The sequence below is a fragment of the Sander lucioperca genome, chromosome 4 (genome assembly GCF_008315115.2).
Source record: "Sander lucioperca isolate FBNREF2018 chromosome 4, SLUC_FBN_1.2, whole genome shotgun sequence".
NCBI classification, from domain to species: Eukaryota; Metazoa; Chordata; class Actinopteri; order Perciformes; family Percidae; genus Sander; species Sander lucioperca.
In genome coordinates this window covers 42,633,409-42,649,495 of record NC_050176.1, presented here as the reverse complement: position 1 = coordinate 42,649,495, position 16,087 = coordinate 42,633,409, and the positions used below count along the sequence as shown (strand labels likewise).

The 16,087-nt window shown below is 40.5% G+C and overlaps 3 protein-coding genes across 3 annotated transcripts in view; 2 read left to right on the top strand and 1 right to left on the bottom strand.

The window, feature by feature from the left end:
• The window catches only part of LOC118494928 (E3 ubiquitin-protein ligase TRIM39-like), a 214,681-nt gene that overhangs the window by 41,254 nt on the left and 157,340 nt on the right, over positions 1–16,087 (top strand). The window lies entirely within an intron of this gene.
• Positions 1,077–7,813, top strand: LOC116050935 (E3 ubiquitin-protein ligase TRIM21-like). Its single transcript, XM_036000567.1, has 2 exons — positions 1,077–1,211; positions 5,664–7,813. The coding sequence occupies exon 2, from the start codon at positions 5,666–5,668 to the stop codon at positions 7,313–7,315; it is 1,650 nt and encodes a 549-aa protein (XP_035856460.1). The 5' UTR covers positions 1,077–1,211; positions 5,664–5,665; the 3' UTR covers positions 7,316–7,813.
• LOC116050961 overlaps positions 14,897–16,087 on the bottom strand; it is a 3,809-nt gene continuing 2,618 nt past the window's right edge. Inside the window, exon 6 of the mRNA XM_031301187.2 lies at positions 14,897–14,992. Coding sequence (XP_031157047.1) covers positions 14,952–14,992 — 41 coding nt within the window. The 3' untranslated portion in view covers positions 14,897–14,951. The remainder of the gene's footprint in view (positions 14,993–16,087) is intronic.

Below are 16,087 nucleotides of genomic sequence, written 5' to 3'. Positions count from 1 at the left end.
TTGTTTATGGGTTTGTTGCTGGGCGCGCCCGCCTCCATCACACAAATAACCAGCACATCTACTGACACAACGATATGTTTTCAGTGTAGTGTCTGAAATCTGGTTTGGTCGTTCCCGATATAGTTCACTATTTAATAAACACTATATAGGGAATAGTGAGTGAGTGAATGGGGGAGTGGTTTCAAACACAGCTAATGTGTGATAATTTGTCTAAAAAGTGATTTGGTTAATTACTGTTAGCCATTTTAGTTTTTTTTGTGAATAGTGGTAGTGAAATGGTTAATGGGAAATAAGTCAAAGAAATCTGTAACTATGTGATTGTAAGATAAAAACTGTAAAATAAACCAGCTGTTGAACACCAGCCTTGAGTGAGCAGTGACTGGAACTCCAAACACTGAACAGAGAAGCCAGGGGCTCGTTCAATCTTAACACTGTGTGCAGCGTGTTGCTATGGTTTCCTGGTTGAACGGCATGTTTCCTAACCCTAACAGAAGTAACATATCTAAAACAGTCTTAACTTACACACTACATCACTTTTTTACTATATAAAATACTATAATTCTGCTACAAAGGCATAAGTTAAAAATCCAACTGTCTCCACTTATTTTCAGTCTTCATTGAATATCCATAAAACCCAAAGGCCAGTAGTTAATTTGTAAGAATATATTTTATTTCTCGATGTAGTGATTGTCTTGTTGATGATACATTATTTATGATAATGTATGTGTTGTATGATCTGATGGTAGTTTGTTGTCTTTACATCAAGATCCACAATGGAAACAAGTGTTGGACTTTATTGTGTTATCATTGACATGTTGCAGATTTGTGTAATCTCTCTCTCTTTGTGTCCAATAAACTATAAACTAAACTCTTTTGGTTGAATTAAAGCTGAGGCACATTAAAGTTTCAGGACTTAATAAATTATTAGTTATAGCATGACCTTTGTTCCATATCAACCAGACAACACTCTGGTATTTCACAATAACTGTGTAAATAAGAGGAAGGGCATAAAACCTGATAACAGAGCTGCAGTAAGAGGAGGAGCAACACTGGAAAGAGGAGAGATACAACGTCCAGAAAGTAAAGTTAAGTTTGTCAGAGTGTCAGCCACGCTGCAGTAGAGACAAGACTCTGTTTCTCTCTGAAAGAAAAGTCAAACTGACTTCATCAGGTCTTTCTCAACAACACAGCAGAGTCTCTGCCAAACACTGGTGAGTACAGCTGATCAGATTTACACTTTCAACAACCAGGATTAACACTAAACTTCAGCTCTACTCACAAAGGAAGTTCCACTCTTTTAATTACTTGTGAAATTTGTAACAATATAACTATGGCTGTTTGTCTGCAGGCCCACTATACAGTAGTCCACTTTAACAGCTTTAAACAGTCTCTCTGTGTCAGTTCTCAGGACTTTAGGAACTGGTTACTGATCGCCTCCTACACACTACTTTCTCTACTTCCTCTGGCTGTTTCACAATAAAAGCTTTCCACCATAGAACCAGTGCAAGGCTTTTAATGTGAAGCAGCTGGAGGAAATGTACAGTAAGCAGAGCTTTGTTAGCAGTGTTCTTTAATAAAAACTGAGGCCTGTACTATGAATCAAGATCAACATGCCCTGGATTTATTTCAGTTCCCCGGCTTCACCTAACCTAACAACCACGGTCCCGCATAACCTGTGTCACGACGCTGGTTATCAACTAGTTCAATCAACCCAGGGCTTCCCAATCCAGCGACGCACGTGTTCACAAAAAAGACCAATCACAAACATCTACCAGAGCAGCATATTTTATATAAGAGCAAACTATAATTCTACATAAATATGAAGAACTCAGACACGGTTTAACAGGCAAAACGCAATACAGTCGCTGCTTCCTAAAACAGGAAGGAAAGCTGGCAGGAAAAAAAAATAGCCGACGCTGTAGATGCATAAATCACAACGCTTATCAATATCACTTCCCCATCAGTCAGGAACAAGATCTGACCATAATTACACTTGTGCTTTCCATAAACTGCCGTTGCTTTAGCCTATTATTTCAGTTGCAACCCTGGCAGTGGTAAGGGTTCGTAAGAGCAAATAAAATATATAAAAAACATAATTCACTGATGTGCGCATTGGCAACACACGGCTCAACAAGCCGATAAATAGCCTATACGTAATTCCCACCGCTGAAAATCTATATCTTTCATAAATATAATGTTAATGGGGCTGTCAGTCTCTAAATGCTTTAACTTTTATGAGCGCACCTCTCTCTCTCCGCCCACCGAGTTCCACCAGATCTTCTAAGAACGGTGACCCCGTTATCAGTCGAGTATTGATTGGTCAGTAGGCGGTGCTTTTACACCAGTTGATCTCTAATCTCCAACATAACCTGCTCCCGACCAGGTTAGGCGTCCAGCATAAGTTACCACGACGATTGAACCCAGTAACAAGTGATCCACCTTCATGATACAGAAAACCCTGGGTTGAACCTGAAGTTACCTCGGTAACACCAAATCTTGCTTCGTAGTACAGGCCTCTGGTCTACACAGGGTAGGGTAACAGGGTGTGGACATATTCTGTGCTGTTTTATCAGAGTAGCGTGTTTCAGCTTGCCGCCCCACTTTAATGGGCTTGTTTGTGTACAGCTCGGTGCAAGTTCAAACACTTCTGTCAGGGCTGGCCGAGTGCTGAGGCAGGAAAAGGATTCTGGACCCAAAGTACACGACACGATAGGACAGATGTAGTTGTATAATTTATTATAACAGAAAATAATCTAGGTTTACGTGAGTCTTTAAGAATCCAAACAAGGTAAAAATTCCAAAAGTAGTAACTGGACTCCACTATGGCATCAAAAGGTCCAAACCAAAGGGACACGTACAAAAAAGGAACAAGCAGTTACACTCGACAACAGTGATGACATGACAAGGACTGAACAGAACAGAGGACATTAAACTCAGGGGCAAATGAGCAGGGAGGGGGCCAACAGGTGAAACGTATTAGGGACAAATCATATGATGGTAAATATGGTGCAAAATGGGAAAGCTTGTAGAATATGATGTGAGAACTTGCAGAACAAAAAATCTGAACTTGTATGTTAAAATTTGCACTTGTAAAAATTAAATTTGCACTTGTAAAAAATATTCACACACGTGATCTGATTTGAAGTCATACAAAGAAAAAAAACATGAGAGCTTGTAAAAAAAAATCTGAACTTGTAAGTTGAAATTTGCACTTGTAGAAAATGTTCACAAACCTGTATTCTGAATGTGAAGTTACAGAAAAAATATTCACAAATGTGTAGATTGATATTTACATGAACACAATGACAGCTGCAAACTTATAATGCAACATTTACTCGTATACTTTTTTTTTTTACTCTGGTTCATTTTCCATCACAACCACAACTCAGTGATTACAACCTCTGGAATCTGTCACTGCAACTTCACATATGTGCTCTCTCGCATCACAAAGTGGCCAATCTGCGCACCTCGACTTTTGCAACACTTCTTGCGATACATTTGGTGCAAAACTAATTTGTACCTGTGGACTTAGGCTGTGGAGCTCTGAGCTAACAGAACGGGAAAATCAGGGTTTCTATCGTCAGATGAGGGACAACTCTGTCCGGCTTATTTATGTAGCATGGAAACTTGGTGGAATAGCATGCTAGCGTTAACCAACTAACCAGCCAGCCCGCTTCTAAATAAATACCTTTTAATTGTCTAAACACTTTTTAACAGTCAAACTGAAACACTGGCGGTGAGCTCCACGGCCTGCAGCCGCAGACGGACCGTCATCAGTGGGGATCGACCAGCGTAGCAACATTGCTTTTGCCAGAAAGCTTCGCTGCCGACCTCGACCTGCAGTCGGAGCTCCAGCAGGACACGGAGAGCCCCACATCCGGTAGCAGCGGCCCATCCCCCGGCCATGACCAGAGCTTGCTTTGCTGAGGTTGTGCATCCCTGCTAAGGCATTATACGTTTGCAGCTGTCATTGTGTTCATGTAAATATCAATCTACACATTTGTGAATATTTTTTCTGTAACTTCTCATTCAGAATACAGGTGTGTGAACATTTTCTACAAGTCCAAATTTCAACTTACTGGTTCAGATTTTTTTTACAAGCTCTCATGTTTTTTTTCTTTGTATGACTTCCAATTCAGATCACATGTGTGTGAATATTTTTTACAAGTGCAAATTTAATATTTACAAGTGCAAATTTTAACATACAAGTTCAGATTTTTTGTTCTGCAAGTTCTCACATCGTATTCTACAAGCTCTCCCATTTTGCACCATATTTACCTTCATAAAATCAGACTCAAACAGGAAACAAAGCTAAACCAAGACACGTGAAACCAAACACTACAAAATAAGACAGGAAGTAAACCAAGCCAAACATACATTCATAAAGATGAGTTCAGGAAAAACAGAACAGATAACAAGGAAACAGGAATCAATCAAAACACAGAGCAAGAATTAACAAAATAAAACAGGAAATATAACAGAAACCCTCAACCCTAACAACTTCACCATCATATGATTTACTTAAGATAACAGTCATCACACTTGTTTCTTTTTACACAAACAGTGAGGCGCTCAACGGTCCCTGTCACTAAAAGATATTGTTTTTGTAGAGATTTTTTTTTACCTTTCTGAGGAACTTGGGATGCTTAAAAACTTCTGAAAATTGCAACACGTCAGAACTGGTGATAATTGCAAAGTTCTGCAGGGATTGAGGTCGGGCTTGGCCAGCGGGATCCATAGCGCTCCTAGACACACACCAGGGTTGGGATGAGGCAATTTCCATATTTCACCATAACACAGGAAGCTGTTGTAAATTGACTTCACGCTGTCCAATCTGCCCTAAATTTCTGAAGACATCTACATGTCTATATTAAGTCATAGTCATAGCGCCACCTACTGACAACAGGAAGTTAGTTGTATGTGACACAGATCATCTGATTAACATGAAATGTACATGGTGTTGTCTACACATGGTATACAGTAACATGATATTTCATTAGTGTATGTTCTCTATTGCCACATTGTGGCCACAGGAAGTGGTGCAAAATGTATAATACGTCTTTTTCAGTGCCACACACTCACAAAATGATGTCTAACTCATGCGCAGTGTCTAATTATCCCGGAATAGCACAGCTACGTTGAAGAGCGCTCCATCAGTATCCCTGATGCGAATGTGCAACGGCCCATTCACCACTGCTTGCTGCTTTAATTAAAACTGGAATTTCAATAACATCGCGCCCGCCATTGCTTTTGCTGCTGTGTGGAGGCAACTGGAGGTGACGTGGAGAGAAAAGGAAGGTCTTTCTTATTTCAGCAAAATACATATCATTCCTTATCTAATATCACATTATCATACATTGTATATTTCCCCATAATACAAGGAAAAACTGACTTTATCACATTTTTTTGACACAATACAGCCACCTCACTAATGGTTAGAACTAAACAAGCTCTAAAATGGCAATTACCAACAGCAAAAAGCAACATCTGGGTTTTGGGATATAAAATGGAACAATTAATGATGATAACATGATGGGAAATGTGGGCTGTTGCTACAATAAGTTATGCAAAACAGGACTGTTACGGCACATGTTTCTTTTTCAACAAATAACTACAGCTGTATTTTGAATAAAATGTTTTCTTTTCTTTCACACCATGTGCAGATATGGCTGCTGTGAGCATTCTGTCATCTGAAGATCAGTTTCTGTGCTCCATCTGTCTGGATGTGTTCACTGAACCTGTCACCATACCATGTGGTCACAACTTCTGCAAAAACTGCATCACTGAACACTGGAATACTAATGACCAGTACCTGTGTCTGATGTGCAAAAAGGTTTTCAACACAAGACCTGAGCTGCACGTCAACACTTTCATCTCTGAGATGGTTGCTCAGTTCAGACAGTCAGCTCAACAGAAAGCCAGCAGCAGCAGTTCAGAGCAACAAGTGTCCAAACCAGGAGAAGTTCCCTGTGACGTCTGCACTGGAACCAAACTGAAGGCCCTGAAGTCCTGCCTGGTGTGTCTGGTCTCCTACTGTGAGACTCACCTGGAGCCTCATCTGACAGCTTCACGTCTGAAAAGACATCAGCTGATTGACCCTGTGGAGAACCTGGAAGGCAGGATGTGTACGGAGCACAATAAACCTCTGGAGCTGTTCTGCAAGACCGACCAGACATGTGTCTGCATGCTCTGCTCTGTTTTAGACCACAAGACGCATGATGTTGTTCCTCTGAAAGAAGGATATGAAGGAAAGAAGACAAAGCTGGGGAAGACAGAGGCTGAAATCCAGCAGATGATCCAGAAGAGACGACTGAAGATTCAGGAGATCAAACACTCAGTCGACCTCAGTGAGGAAGATGCAGACAGAGAGATAGCAGAAGGTGTTCAGGTCTTCACTTCTCTGAAGGAGTCTGTTGAGAGAGGCCTGAAGGAGCTCATCAACACGATCAAAGAGAAGCAGAAAACTACAGAAAAACAGGTCGAAGCTTTCATCAAAGAGCTGGAACAGGAAATCTCTGAGCTGATGAAGAGAAGCACTGAGGTGGAGCAGGTGTTACGCTCTGAAGACCACCTCCATCTTCTCCAGAGTGTCCAGTCCCTAAACATCCAACAACCTCCACCCACCAAGGACTGGACAGAGGTCAGCGTCCGTCCATCATCATATGAGGGGACTGTGGTGAAAGCTGTGGTTCAGCTGGAGGAGACACTCAGTGAAGAGATGAAGAAGCTGCTCCCTGAGTCTGAGCTGAAGAGGGTCCAGCAGTATGCAGTGGATGTGACTCTTGATCCTGATACAGCACATCCTAATCTCATCCTGTCTGATGATGGGAAACAAGTGAATCTTGGTGATGTGAGGAAGAATCTCCCAGACAACCCAGAGAGATTTTCTAAGTGTGCTAATGTTTTAGGAAAACAGAGTTTCTCTTCAGGCAGATTTTACTTTGAGGTTCAAGTTAAAGGAAAGACTAAATGGACTTTAGGAGTGGCCAGAGAGTCGATCAACAGGAAGGGAGGCATCACACTGAAACCTCAGAAAGGTTACTGGACTATATGGTTGAGAAATAAAAATGAGTACAAAGCTCTAGCTGACCCTCGTGTCCTTCTCTCTCTGGAGTCTCCTCCTCAGAAGGTGGGGGTGTTTGTGGATTATGAGGAGGGTCTGGTCTCCTTTTATGACGTAGATGCTGCAGCTCTTATCTACTCCTTTACTGGCTGCTCCTTCACTGAGAAACTCTTCCCATACTTCAGTCCCTATATGAATGATGGTGGTAAAAACTCTGCCCCTCTGATCATCTCTCCTGTCAGAGTAAACTAATCAATGATCTTATTTCAGGTATTGATTTATTTTCAATCAAGGGAACAAATGTACATATTCATATATTTTACATCTTATTTTCTAGAGAATCTGTTTCCTGTGGTGACTGATTTACACTTTTTTACATTTATTATCATATGGTTAAATGTGCAGCAATTCTTTGCAAATTGAATCAAACTTCATCTTGACATATTTGGTGTCTTTAGAAACTGATTTCTTCTGGAAGTTATAATAAATGTCTGTGGGTTTAACAGAGGTTTAAATAGATATCCTCCACATAACGTGTGTCATGATGTTTCAAACTAAATGTTTCTCATTTTAAATATCTAAAATTAAAGGTAAAGTGCAAATCTGATGGAACAATTAGGATCTAAGAGGTATATGGTGTAAATTGATTGTCTGATGTTTTTATTTTTTATATTCCTCAATGATGAGACAGGAAAGAAAAAGTCTGAATTATTGTGGCATAATTGCAGAAATAAAGTCTGTTTGTTGAGACCAAGAATGTTAATGGTGTTATTCCTAAATCAGTTCTTCTGATATCACTTTAAACTGCTGGTTCTGTTCTTTCTACTACAACAGTTGTACCTTTTACTTTTAAATGTAAGCCACTTTCCTATTTGGAGAACCTGATGTTGCATTTATTATGAAATGGATAATTTATAGTGATTAGACACAATGGTTAACCCTCCTGTTGTCCTCGGGTCAAATTTGACCCATTTTCTAAAAGTTTCTATATCAGAAATTTGGGTTTGGATGTCAACCAAAATATCCAAAATAATAACGTGGATGGTTCCCTTCAACGCTCTCCACAAGTAAAATAAATGACCAGTTCACTACTTTCTTTGAATTTGGGTGTTTTATTAAATTTTATAGCATTTGAAAAAAAAATTGATAAAAGAACGTAGAAAAACGTGACAAAAATGACTACAGAAACGTGAAAATAAGAAAATAACAGAAGAAAAGTGAGAAAAACATTGGGAAAAGCAACAGAAAAAGTTGCATAGTGGGCGGGAGGACAACACAAGGGTTGTCCTTGTTTACAAAAACTTTCTATATCAGAACTCTGACAAAACAACGTTGGAAAAATTGACAAATTTATTTTTTTTTAAATGCTGAAAAATGACCAAAAAAACATCGTCAAAGGTGACAAAAACTTGTTAACAAAAGTGACAAAAAAGTGAAAAAATACATTGGAAAAAGCAACAAAATTTGTTAAAAATTTGACAAAAACATAATTTAAAATGGACAAAAAAAAATAGAATAGAAAATTCTAGAAAAAGAACAAAATGTTGAAATTTCGAACCAGAAAATCACAAAGTTGCAGGTCGACGGGAAGACTTACTGAGAAAGTGAATGGGATTTTGACTTCTGGAACCACACTGTTGCTCTTATTTTGAAAGAGCCGGAAGCTGTTCAGCGGAGCAAAGTTGACGGTGTTTGTGATGCTGAGGAGAGAACATCCTCCGCGGCAGGTCTCCACACAGGCAGGCCGTGTGTTTAGGGAGATGTGAAGTCAGAAAGAAGATCTTTATTATTGTTATTACATGTGATTTTATCACCGTGAGTTTGAACCGCTTTCATCCTGAGCTCAGCGATGGTGGGTTTCTCCGAGAGTGGTGCAGTGTCGCCCGGACACAGCAGACACGGACAGGGCTCTGGCTCCGGCAATAACGGCAAGAAAACGTCGAAAAAGTCGCGAACGAAAAGAGGCAAACGAGGCAGGAAAAGGAGTTTTCTATGTTGTAAATTGACATTCATGGGATTATTTTTGTGTCTTTAATTCCAAGCAAAACTTCTCAAGTATAAATTAAAAATTACTAACTCAACTAAATTAACCTGAAAGGTAAAACTTAAAACTTGCAACCAAAATATTTCCCTCTACTTCTTTCTCAATGATCAGTCTTTTGCTCTCTCCATCTCGTTTGTAGTTTTGCTCCCAGCTTTCTCGTTTGCGCTTCCAAAGTCTTTGTTTGTGATTCTGACACAAAGCTCTCATGTGGGCGGGTCTTACCCATTAGCTAATGAGTTTTTGTAGTATTTTTGAGTGACAGCTCAGTGCCGTCTGCCTGCCTGACGTTTCAGTGCAGCATTGAGAAAGAAGCAAAAGGACATATTATGAAACAAATAAAAGACCAATAGTTTACGACTACAGAAATGTTTTCTTTGCAATTTTTAAGTTTTACCTTTTAGGTGACACATTTTTGTGTATGTTTTTTGTTTGATACTTGACAAGTTTTGCTTGGAATTAAAGACACAAAAAATAATCCCATAGACATTATTGTTTAAAGCCACATTTCAATACTGACAACAAATGTTGTATAATCTCTCTGAAAGAGTCAAACAACAATAATTGATAAGTGCAGGGTATTAATTTAAACTAACTGGTGTTGTGACACAGAACGACCACTAGATGGATCACAACACAGAGGAATGATGAGGCAAAGTTACTGTACTGCTGCCACGCTGACCTCCAAAACAAACTAAATTGCAGCAACAGCCTTTTTCAGTTTAGTGGGAAGATTTTTGTTGAGATTTTTCAAAAAGATTTTTTTAAGTGTTATTTATTCCAATAGCACCAAAAGAATGATCATGATTTATTGCCATTTGCAAAATAAACCAATTCTTAGTGAAACTAAGTCCTTCTCCTTGGTGCTTATTCTAACTATATACTTGAAACTAGAAACATGCACATTGTAGCAGAGTCTCCTTTGCTGATGGTGATTAACGTGCTGAATGCTAAAAAGTCTCTGTGTGAACTGATTACTTGTTGGAATTTATTAAATCTATTAAATAACTGCGTAAGGGAAATAAAATGGTAAGGTAGTCAGAAATGTGTTAATATAGGCATATTTAACATTTTGTTTACATTTCTATTACTACTACTATTAGGCCTTCTTTCTTTGAGCTCCTGCCACCCAAAATGGCAGCTCCAAAACCGAAGCCATCCTGATTGGCACTCCTCACCAGACCAAATCATCATCCATAACCAGCATCACCTTTTCTGGCTCCAACATCCCCCTCTCATCAACAGTCACAAATCTTGGTGTAAAAATGGACTCCCAACTCACTTTTGAAGCCCATATAAATCACCTATGCAAGACCTCTTTCTACCACCTCCGTAACATCTCCAAACTCCGCCCCATTCTCTCCCTCTCAGATGCCGAAAAGCTGGTTCATGCCTTTGTCTCCTCCAGACTGGACTACTGTAACGCACTGCTCATTGGGATTCCTAGAAAGAGTCTGCAGAGGCTTCAGTACATCCAAAACGCTGCAGCTAGGATCCTGATGAGAGTGCGGAAACATGAGCACATTACCCCCATTCTCCACTCACTCCACTGGCTTCCCGTCTCCACCAGGATTGAGTACAAGGTTTCCCTCCTCACACATCAATGCATCCATGGACATTCCCCCCCCCCCCCCTACCTCAAAGAACTTATCAACCCCAAAAACACAACACGCTCCCTCCGCTCCACTCACTCCAACCTCCTCCACGTACCCAGAACCAGACTCAGGACACTGGGAGATAGGGCCTTCTGTCTGTGGAACGCCCTCCCTGACACCTTGAGGGCACCTCAATCCACTGACTGTTTTAAAAAAGGCCTTCAGACATTTCTTTTTAGCAAAGCTTTTGGTCCCCTTTAGATGTTTGTTTGTTTTTTTTGTATTTTAAACTGCTTATCTTTTTTGTTTCTAACCTATAGCACGTTGAGATCTTTGATGAAAAGTGCATTATAAATGAAATGTATTATTATTATTATTATTGTTATTATTATTATTATTATTATTATTAAATGTCTGTGCACGTCCCTGCTGGAGCCCTAGAAGCTCCACACCTGAGTGTGTTCCTAAACTCATATCTAAATATGAGGAAACAAAACCAAACAACAGAGCTGCAGTAAGAGGTGAGTCAACGCTGGACGGACAACATTCCTACTTCAGTTTCCTTGGAATGAAAGTCGAGGTTTGTACATGTTGTCACGATTTAATTAACCTTTTTTGTTCCTTCTTGTTTTTGCGCTTCAGTGTTTCTGCAGTTTAAACTCTTTGGAGGTCACACCTGTAGTACATTGGTAAGGTAGTCAGAAATGTGTTTTTGTATGCATTTCATTACATAGGCCTACATTCAGGGCTTGACATTCCTCACTCTGGCTATTATTTACTTAGTGACGCAGCATTTTTGCTAGCCACTATTTTGTGGGAAATTACATTATTATAAATATAGTTTTATTTGATTAGAGTTGGCTGTGGTGTGCTACAATTCACTTGAACTAGAATTACAACCTTTTTAAATGTAAATGACCACCCAAATGTAGGCTCTAACAGTGATGGAATATTCAGCTGTGATAAGGTTGTGTGATAAGCTCCTTATGTATGAAAACATGCAAACGATTAAGACATTAAAAGCAGGCACTTAAGTCAACGAGAGTTAAGATTTGCTTTACTTGCTTACTTTTCAGAGCTATAGGAATGAATGCTTCATGAGAACAGGTTGAGGATGAGAACTCGCCACGTATGAAATGGTTGATCAAACTCCAACTGGAGAACAACAAGAACATGAAACCCGGTTAAATGGAGTATAGTAGTAAGTCTTTTACACATACAAGGAATTTGTTTTGGTGTTGTAGGTGCATGTCACACAATCTCTAAACAGAACAAAACAATATAAGTATATATATATATATATATATATATATATATATATATATATATATATATATATATATATTTATATATATTTTGATTCTGATATGCTAAATGTAACATCTCTTTCACTGAAAAAAAAACTGCTTATTGTGCGTAATTTGGACTGACACTGACAACCCTCATGCATGTTGTCAGTGTCAGTCCAAATTACGCACAATAAGCAGTTTGATCTCACTGATGTAATGCCATTTATTTTCTAAGTGTTAGTAAGCTCAGTGAAACTGAGTCCAGCGCGAGGGAGACCTGACTCAGAGGAGGAGAGGTTAGTGAGGCCAGCGTCTCCACGGCAGGTGACAGTGCGCACAGATCCGCTGTGCCACGCATGGATGAAATAATGAAATAGTAAATAGGACTACAGTAACAGAAATATGTGCAGAATTAAGACAGTCAAGACGGCCCAGTGTTTGGTGACCGGGTACACCTTGTTCACAACTCCGGGAGGACTTGGTGTCGCGATATTAATGTATTTTGTTTTATGTGAGTGCGAGCACATAAGGCATAGCTCATGCGTTACGTTGCACATTATGGCAAAAGGCAGGGGACATGAGGCTCGTCATACGTTTCCCCAACGTATATGCGCCAATAAAAGAAAATAGAACATGAATATACATGAATACATTTAGATTTACTCGAGTCTGAGTAAAGTCTGAAGTCAGCTGTTTGTGCGACTTAAATGCGATTCGAGTCTGAGTCTCTGACTTGAGTCCCCATCTCTGGTGTGTGTGTGTGTGTGTGTGTGTGTGTGTGTGTGTGTCCTGCAGCATTCCTCCTGTTCAGACTGCTGGTGTCTCCTGATGTTAGATCTGAACAATAGAATCATCTCTATCTTTTTGTATCAGCTCGTATTTTTCATTCCGATCACTCCTCTGTCACGTAGCTTCACTGGAAGATTAATATCTGTCCTGTGAAACGTGTCTGTGTGTGTGTGTGTGTGTGTGTGAGTGTGTGTGTTCAAGTTAAGCTGTTTTTTTTTAAATACTAACTTCTTCCTTAAACTCCTGCCAAGAACACTATCAGTCTTTTGAAGGTGAGGTTTCTGAAGAAGTGAACACGCTCTTTCCCACGGTTGTTAAAACTTAAGCACAAGAACTGATTTTTATCAAACAAGTATCCCGTGCTTTACTTGCTGTATTTCCTGTGGTTAAAATATTATATACTGCATTACAACACGGTTGTTATGTTTCAGGTCTCTATAAGTGAAGTTAACACTTGTCTGTGTTGTTTTTCTGACAACGGCAGCTGCAGTCAGACTGTTACATCCCGCTGTTGGAGTCCTCTACAGCAGTGTTTCTCAAATGGAGGCACGTGTCCCCCTAGGGGTACTCTGGAGGACTGCAGGGGGTCCGTGTCCCCCTAGGGGTACTCTGGAGGACTGCAGGGGGTACGTGTCCCCCTAGGGGTACTTTGGAGGACTGCAGGGGCTACGTGTCCCCTTAGGGGTACTTTGGAGGACTGTAGGGGGTCCGTGTCCCCCTAGGGGTACTTTGGAGGACTGTAGGGGGTACGTGTCCCCCTAGGGGTACTTTGGAGGACTGCAGGAGGTACGTGTCCCCCTAGGGGTACTTTGGAGGACTGCAGGGGGTCCATGTCCCCCTAGGGGTACTTTGGAGGACTGCAGGGGCTACCTGTCCCCCTAGGGGTACTTTGGAGGACTGCAGGGGGTCTGTGTCCCCCTAGGGGTACTTTGGAGGACTGTAGGGGGTACGTGTCCCCCTAGGGGTACTTTAGAGGACTGCAGGGGGTACGTGTCCCCCTAGGGGTACTCTGGAGGACTGCAGGAGATATGTGTCCCCCTAGGGGTACTCTGGAGGACTGCAGGGGGTACGTGTCCCCCTAGGGGTACTCTGGAGGACTGCAGGAGGTATGTGTCCCCCTAGGGGTACTTTGGAGGACTACAGGGGGTACGTGACATTTTTTCCAATATGTTTTTCAGTTCCAAGTTTTCTCCAAGTTTGTCGTTTTTTTCAAAGTTATTGTCTCTGTTTTTGAAGTTTGTCGTTTTTTTTGAAGGTCTTGTCGTTTGTTTTGACCTATTCTTGCCTTTCTTCCTTACTTTTTTCTACTGTCTTTTTTTCTTTTAATTTTTTGTCCCTTTTGTCGCCCTAGTGTTGCCTTCCTTCATTCTACTGTGTTTTGTTTTAGAAGTTTTTATTACTATTTTCAACCTATTCTTGTCTTCCTTCTTTCTACCGTCTTTTTCCAAGTTTTTGTCTCCTTTTTCCATCATCATTTAAACATTTTCCAGGTACAAGGCTGTTGTTTAGTAAATCTATCGCTGACATCACTATATTGTACCTCTTTATTTAGACTTTTCTTTTTCTACCAAAAATGATTTGTGCTGGTTAGGGGGTACATGGCTTAAAAAACAGGAGGAACATTATTGAAAAAAGCTTGAGAACCACTGACCTAGAAGGAAATACAGTTTCACTTTACACCGCTTAATGTAAGCTGTCAGCATTTTAACCATTGTGTTTAATCCAGCTACTAGCTAACGGTAACGTAGCGTCTCATGCATGCTTTGGTGCCCTATTGGCACAGCCTTTCAGTACCCAACCCTATTTGAGAGGGAATTGGCCCACAATATGAATACAGCTGAATATAAACTTTTATTTTGTTGCTAACCATTGTATGTATAGCAAGTGCCTCGGTCCTAGCTGCATCACTTTTGTGCCAATAATGACGTTAAATCACACACTCTTATATAATATTGCTTAAACTTCCTGTTGATGTTCAAATACCTGTATGCACCTGTTCATTTCACCTCACCCAATATCTTCACACACACACACACAGCTTGGAAACCTTGGTGTTACACCATTTTATTAGATCGTGAATACAAAATATGGACCACACATTTGATGATGTCACCTTTTGTCTCTATAACTTTCTCAGTTACAGTTTGAAATATTCACGAAAGTTGTTGTTAACTTCAGATTTCCACCTTGAAGCCTTCGCCTTCGGCACAGAAACCTGCAGAGAGAAAGGGAGGAATAAAGAAATCAGTTCTGTCTGACGTCACACATCTTGATTTCATTGTTTCATCAGACAGGTGGATAATGACTGATATGGGCCCTATTTTAACGATCTAAGCGCACGGCGTGAAGTGCCTGGCGCAGGTGTGTTTTGGGCGTGTACAAATCCACTTTTGCTAGTTTTACGGCAGAAAAAAGGGTCCGTGTGCTGGGCGCACTGGATATGACACTAACACCGCACATAACACTGTACTTTTCATATTTTATTTATTATTACTGTATATTTGTTTTTATTATATATGTTAAAAGGCTGGATAATATACGTTGTTTGTATACCTGGAGTGTTAACAAAAATAATTTCCCCCCTGCGATTATTAAAGTATTTCTGATTCTGATTCTGATTCTAATGATACATGCCTTTGGTGTGGGAGACCTGGGTTTGAATCCCACTGTGATACATCAACCAATGTGTCCCTGAGCAAGACACTTAACCCCTAGTTGCTCCAGAGGCGTGCGTCCTCTGACATATGTAGCAATTGTAAGTCGCTTTGGATAAAAGTGTCAGCTAACTGACATGTAATGCAATAAACCAATCAGAGATCATCTCCCATTCCCTTTAAAAGCCAGGTGTGTTTGGACCATTGGAGCATTGCTATTATGATGGAGGATTTACTGTATTTTTTTATCTTTTGCATGTGTGTGTGCTGCTGTGCGTCCCTGTGTGTGTAACAAGCATAGTGTGCGCGCGCTGTGCACAAGCCTAGGAGCATTTTACTAATGCTCTGTTAAAATAACAATGAAATGCTGCGTTATTGACTTTAGACCAGGTTTTTGTTGGTTAATGGCGCGATCACTTCCTGCTGCCTCAAGATAGCAATACTCCCAGAATGCACCTGAACACACCTCCCTGTAAGACCAGCACGCCCAGAATGCACCTGAACACACCTCCCTGTAAGATGGGTGCAGGTGCATTTGTTATTTAAACGACGTGGGCGCTGGACGGGAAACTGACAACTGCGTTGTTCTTAAACTAGTAAAGACCCTTGGGTCGGGCTTCGCTCTGCGCCGGGTGCGAGATAGGGCTCTTTGATTT

Bases quoted from the DNA above. Each gene is read 5' to 3' on its own strand.
- LOC116050935 (XM_036000567.1), top strand. From the start codon at position 5,666: ATGGCTGCTGTGAGCATTCTGTCATCTGAAGATCAGTTTCTGTGCTCC.